This window comes from Euphorbia lathyris, chromosome 2 (assembly GCF_963576675.1).
Source record: "Euphorbia lathyris chromosome 2, ddEupLath1.1, whole genome shotgun sequence".
NCBI lineage: Eukaryota > Viridiplantae > Streptophyta > Magnoliopsida > Malpighiales > Euphorbiaceae > Euphorbia > Euphorbia lathyris.
Window position 1 is genome coordinate 8,422,989 of NC_088911.1, and position 6,907 is coordinate 8,429,895.

Below are 6,907 nucleotides of genomic sequence, written 5' to 3' on the forward strand. Positions count from 1 at the left end.
ATGCAACTAAAATATTATTATACTATCTAAAATTATTAATATAAAATGATTTAACATTGTAGCCACTGAACTTCAATTCTTAACGGTATAACCACTGAACTTTACACTTTTTAACATGAGTGGCCACTCAACTTAAACTAACTCCTCATAATAACCGTTAATTACCTCAAAATGAAAATATTCAAGAATTAAAGTTATTTAGAACGACATTTACCATGAAACCACAATTTTTATTTTCCAAAATTACATTTTTTGGAGCTTTCTCTCTCTAAAAATTCACTCTCTCTCCTAACCAAAAAAATCTAAATGACCTCAAAACGAAAATTTTCAAGAATCAAAGTTCCTTAAAATATCATTAACTCTTCAAATTTTTTATTTTGAGACCGTCAATGGTAGTTTTGAGGCGTTGGGTGGTCACCGGTATTAAAAAATGTAAAATCCAGTAGTCACACCATTAATAAACAAAGTTCCGTGGCCATAATAGTAAAATGGGTAAAGTTCAATGGTGATAGGTGTATTTACCCATTATTCTTTCCCCAAAAGTTAAGAATCCCAGCATGGATTAGAACAAGAATCAGCCGCAAATTAAAAAAAAACAAAAACAAGTGTGCCAGCTCAATTTTATAGGTTATGAAAAGGTACAAGAAAGTGAAAGACTTTGATAGCCAGACTGTAAAAAAGATAAATCCATCTGTACATATATTACTAAATGATATCAATATTCCAAACCCAAACAAGAAATATTCCAAAAAAAAAAAAAAAACCCAACCCAAGTTGGTTTAATACACAGCAACAGAAACATTATCCTAAATTAAGAAAGAAAATTGAGTCACATGATGTATGTAACTGACTGACTGATCCAATACCACGTAGATATAGTCCGTTTCGATCCAAATCTCTAACGCGTATTAAAAACTCATCTTACTAATATAACACAGTCACTTACTCTCAATTTCCGCTATGAGATACAGTTCATTCTATCCCGATGTCATCTCCTCCGAATCAAACCGAGTCTTTACTGTCTCTATAACTAACTACACTGAAACTTAGAACTTCATTGTTCACTGAACTTTAATGATCATCTCAAAATGGCCACTCAACTTCAATTTGTGTCATTAAAATCATTTAACTTTGAATTTTGTCCCAATTAAGTCACTCCAGCGACTTCAAGAATAAAAAGACACTGAAAAAGTAACGCAGGTGCCACATCAGCAGTAGTCAATTTTCTCCGGTTATCAAAACCGCACGTGGCAACACCTAGATGACACACATGTCTGTCACCTAGCTGACCACGGTCAGCTAGGTGGCTTCGTTTTGTCCAGGTAGGTGGCATCCACGCGTTGTTTCGATCAATATTGAAAGTTGACTAGTGCTGACATGGAAGCCACGTCATATTTCCGATGTCTTTTTGCTCTTGAAGTCGCTGGAGCGACTTTACTGAGACAAAATTCAAAATTGAATAATTTTATTGAGACGAGTGACTATTTTAAGACAACTATGAAAGTTCGGTAAACACGATGCTGTTTAATCCGTGTTTACACAGCAAGTTGTTGTTGTTTGTGATGGGAAGTTTCATCTTCATTGAAAGATAAATGAAGTCTTACTAGATTCAATGTAGAAGATTGATCAGCTATGCTTAGAGGAGGTTGAAGCATCATTTCTCTTTGTAGATGTGAACAATAAGTGTTGAATGTGTTTGGGGTTACATTTAAATGGAATCCCAATCCGAATAAGAAATCAATTTCTAAATAATTCATCTCTATTGTGCTGATTCCTCCTACTTTTGCATAGTATGCATTATTGTAATACCTGAAATTTTCATTAAACATAGACTATTAGCACTAATTTCATTGCCAAAGTACATGTAAAATTCTAACTCGAGAAGTCGTACGTCGGAGTGAAAGATATGAGTAAAATAGGGCGGAAATAAACTGAAATTGAGCTAGAGTGAATGAAATATATTAGTAAGTGTATTTGCAATACATGTAGATACGTTTTAAGGTTCAAGGAATAAAATTTGAGCGAAAGCAAATAATAATTGTATGATATTTGATCAATATGTCAAAATTGGTATAAAGGCTGATTCTAAACACGTATAATGTGTTGGTTCAGGAGTAAATCAAGCGAAAGTTGGAAGAGTTGGCTTGAGGGTGGAAAACAAACAAACAAAAGAAAAAAACGATTTTAAAAGATAGCGATAAGAAGAGGAATGAAGTGAGTCTTAGATGGGAAATACCTTTTAATAAGCCTAAATCTAACGGTGAATGACCAAATACTACATGATCATTAAAGTCCATGTGATCAAAACCGTACTGATATATTAGTAAAAGTGTATTTCTAATACCGATAATATTTGGCTTAATACATCCCTATCCTTCTAAATTTGTCTAAAAAAAACTTAATCGTCCCTCGTATTTTTAAAATGTCCAATTTACTCTCTGAACTTGTTTAAAGCAACCTATTAACCCTTTAAAATACACATGATATAATAAAGAGAGATTTTGAAAAAGTTGAAATAGGTACACTTAAGAAAGTTCAAAGAACTAATAGATCACTTTTGAAAAATTCAAAAGACTAATAAGTATATTTTATAGAGTCAATTGATCATTTTAAGCAAATTCTCCCAAGTGAAACTTTTTTGAAGTACAAAATACCGTTGATTATAGGAGGTAGTTGACTTTTTTTCAAGTAGACATGTTATTGCACCAAATTACTAAAATTATAAGTTCTTTACAATTTCATGGAAATAAATTTAGTCTTATGATTATAAGAACAAGGAATTTAACGTTCATGTATAAAACATGTTTTATTGAACAGTTTTCAGATCTAATTAACGAAATAGGCTTTTTCTTTTATGAAAATACGATATTTTTTTCCATTTGTAATTCCATGCCGTGACTATCTAGTGTTTTGATCATCTAGTACGATTTGAAATTTCTTATTAATTAGACTTAAAATTACATACTATGATAAATTTAAAATTGCACTGTTTTTGTACGTCCAGACTAAATACGCACTCGTGGAAGCAAAATTTGCAAGTCAGATCAAACAGAGGAAGAGTAAAAGAATTCCCAATTCAGAAACATATGCCTCAATGTAAACCAAATCAAAACCCTCACAAACGCCAAACAAACAGAAATTCCAGTTCAACAATCATTCAAAAATTTCAAATTAGCAAGCATAAACACATCAAATCACAACTCAACAACATCAAATTCCCCCGAAAAAACCCCCAAATTACTTTATTCACTCAAAAAACGCAATCGGAAAAGAAGAATTCAAAAAATCAACTCACATATCATCCATGAATTTAGCAGCAACCATAACGCTTGTGATAAGCAAACGATGAACATTGAACGAATCGATAGACAAACTCGGCTGTCTCTGAGAAAACCGATCAAGATAAACATAAGCAATAATGAAGCAACAAGGACTGCAATTCGCGTACTTGAAAATCCTCTCTAGATAGCACTCGATTGAAATTGAAGGTCTGGAGAGACCGTGAAAGACTGAAACTACTTTCTGAGGTTGAAATTGACGGTCGAGATCGTTCGATTCTGCTGTTTTTTGAAGAAGAGAGGAGAGGAATGTGATAAGTTTTGGCATCAAATTTGGGTTCTCTAACTCTGCCATTGATGAACAATTTTTTGAATGAGTTTTTCTGTTTGTTAGCTGTACTGTGTGTTTATAGCAAAGAGAGAGAGGTAACAAAGGCCGTTATGTAGGTGTTTTTTATAGGACGATAATGCCCTTGTGTTTTTAAATTAGGACTTTTTTGTATTGTAAAAAGATTTTTATGTTAATGATTGTTTTTTTTTTTAATTTCAAAACTTAACTTGGGAAAGAGGGAAATGATGTTGGTTAATTAGTTGGATTAGATATCAAATTCCTCTTTGTAGGATGGGTTAATACATCCGTTGATAAAAAAAAAAAAACTTTTTGAAGTAAAATTAGAAGTTTAAGTCGAGATTTTGACTATTGACTAGTCAAATATCTAACAGTGGTATTTGATGAATATATGTTTGAATGAATTTATTGTGTCAAAAAGTTAATTTTAAAAAGGTTGGTTTTATGAGTTTTTTCAATTAGCTTATTGTTCAATCTTTTTTTAAATGATATTTTTACTCTTAATTACTACCCTTTAACCTCATATAAAGGCTTTATCATGTCTTTATTTGTCATTTTATACAAAAAAAAAAGTTAGGGTAAATTTCAAATAAAACCCTTGTGGTTTCACTAAATTTCAGATAAAGGACTGTGATTTACTTTTTTTTTTTATCAAAACGAAGATTGGGGTTTTCAACTTTAGTAAAATAAGGACTTTTTCGGTTGATACTATTAAAATCACCATTGGCGACTTCAAAAATGACATATTTTAAGAACTAATAATATTCTAAGCAACTTTAATTCTTCAACCTTTTTATTTTAAGATTATTTAGATGATGTTTGGTAAAGAGAGAGAAAGTTAATATTTAGAGAGAGAACATTCCAAAAAAGATGACATTGAACAACTTTAATTCTTGAAAATTTTCATTTTCAGGACGTTAAAGATGATTTTAATAACATTAATCTAAGTGCGAAACCTAATCCTCGTTTTGACAAAAAGTAAACCATAGTCCTTTATCTGAAAATTAGTGAAACCACAAGGGTTTTATTTGAAATTTATCCAAAAAGTTATTATCAATCAGCAAAGTTTTACCAAACAAGTTTATACAATCAGCTAACCAAAAACGTAAGCAGCTAACAGCTACTTACCAAATATGGTCCAAATAAACATCCAAATATGCTCTTGTAATTGTTAACGAGAGGCAAATATACCTATAATGGTCTGATGACTAGACTAACAGAACTATACCAAATAAGCTTACCATTCAAATAAGGGTATATTTGTCAGTTAATAATTACAGAAATATATTTGGATGATTATTTGATATATGGGCATATGTGACAAAACATACAAATACAAAGACATATATGTATTAACCCAATTTTAAATCATCATTAGATAATAATTACTAGAAACTTAATTTTTTAGGGTAAGTACGAAAGTACTCGTTTAGTTCCCTTTTTCAAAATTAGTTTTTATTTTTAATTTAAACAAGGGGAAATTGCACAGAAATTCATCTTTTAAAAACTATTTATAACTATGTAAAATCATAATTTTGGATTATATCAAATCAATATCTTTAATATATTTTAAGGATTACAATTTATAAATTAGAAGTCTAAAATATATTTTTTAGGATTTATGATTTATGAATTGGAGTCTAAATTTCTTAAATTATAGTATAAAATCATAATATATAGAGAATAATGATATATTAAAAATTAAGTTTGGTGATATGATTTAGTTGTAATTTTGTATTTAATTATGATATTCATGTATTTAACCCTTTAAACAAGAGATAAAATGTATTTGATAAAATTTTGAAATAGCTGCTTTTAGCAGAAAAATCAATTAATACTACTTATCAGTGACAGCAAACAACAACAGTAAACATAAATATATAAACCAAATAGATTCTAAATCTTGTGATTTCACATGCTTGAGAAAAAACTTTCTTTGTAATTTAAAAATTTACAAATACACATGTATGAATTTTCCTCCATTTTACAAAAGTAGAATTTTTCAGTAAAATTATTAGCACATTAACAAGAAGAAATTGAGTAGTTTTATTATTTTTTCTGCTTTAAAATGTTTTTTCATATATGATGGAAATACCATTAAAGTTTTTGTATTGAATTTTTACAGTCTAGAGGATACTTATAATTAAGGAGGTCATGTGTTCAAATGGTTATATGAATTTTTTTTTTGTTATTTAATATAAAAGTATTGCGCAAATTAATTTTAAAAAAATGGATGCGAAAAAACTTTAAAAATGCAATAAACTAAAAAAATTATTTATTTTTATTTTGCCCTATGTTTTTTTTAATAATCTTGATCGTAAATGTATATGTATGAGTTTTGAAGTGTAATCGGATCTCAAATTTTAATAAATTATGTGCTTTTCATCATCTGTGAATACCAAAAAAAAAAAAAAATCTACAGCGGGATGGAAGTTCACTCGAAGCCACGCTAGCTCAATTACCAATATGACACCATTTGAGTAGAGGACAATATTAGCCTTGATCCACAGTAATAATTTCTTGCGAATATAGGTAAAAAAACTGAATTGCATAAATATCTTATTTTTATAATTACATATTTAGTGTTTGTTTGGTTCAGTTATTAGCTAATAGCTGTTGTTGTTGATGTTAGCTATTTGTTGTTGTTGTTAGCTATTTAATTATTAGTCTTTGGTAAAATTATATTAAACTGTTGTTGTTAGTATTCAAAATGTTTAATATAGACATGTTTTAAATTAATCAACAAATAAATTATAAAATAAAAAATGTAGTACACAAATTAATAAAAATATTATAAATAAAAAATAAAAAATTTATTTAACGCAACAAAACCTTGTTTTTTAAGTAATTATGTTATAGAAACAAAAACAATGTTAAAGTTGTATGAACTTTTTCTTCCTTTCTTTAATAAAACGGGTCGGGGCAAGAGTCTTCAGGGGGTGCCAACATAATTGGGATGTCCTATCTTTTGCTTCCCTCCTCACTTCCAATCAAAAAAACAGAAATAATGTTAAAGAATAAACATATTTTTATAGAAATAAGAAGGATAATTTTATCAATAACAAATAACTACAAACAACTATTAATGAAAAATTCCAAAATGTTGCAGTTTCCAGAGAAAATACTAAACGTTGTCGTTATATAAACCTAACCAAACGATATATTTCCTGCGGTTTGGAGTAAAATGCTAAACTGATGCGAACATCTCTAATATGAGAGCGAGGAGTAGCGTCAAAGGACCTCATACGCCGTGTGCCAGTAGCCACACGCCGTGTGAGGC

General features: G+C 29.5%; 1 protein-coding gene across 1 annotated transcript; it reads right to left on the minus strand.

The window, feature by feature from the left end:
• Nucleotides 1-606: 606 nt before the first annotated feature.
• Nucleotides 607-3,703, minus strand: LOC136217396 (cyclin-U4-1). The gene is made up of 2 exons (XM_066003998.1): nt 3,296-3,703; nt 607-1,809 (listed from the first exon to the last, which is right to left on the minus strand). The coding sequence occupies exons 1-2, from the start codon at nt 3,631-3,633 to the stop codon at nt 1,536-1,538; spliced, it is 612 nt and encodes a 203-aa protein (XP_065860070.1). The 5' UTR covers nt 3,634-3,703; the 3' UTR covers nt 607-1,535.
• Nucleotides 3,704-6,907: the final 3,204 nt, after the last annotated feature.

Excerpts from the sequence above, each read along its gene's own strand:
- LOC136217396 (XM_066003998.1), bottom strand. The coding sequence starts at position 3,633 with ATGGCAGAGTTAGAGAACCCAAATTTGATGCCAAAACTTATCACATTC. Across the intron at positions 1,810-3,295 it reads GCTAAATTCATGGATGATAT|GTATTACAATAATGCATACT; the intron begins GTGAGTTGATTT and ends TGAAAATTTCAG.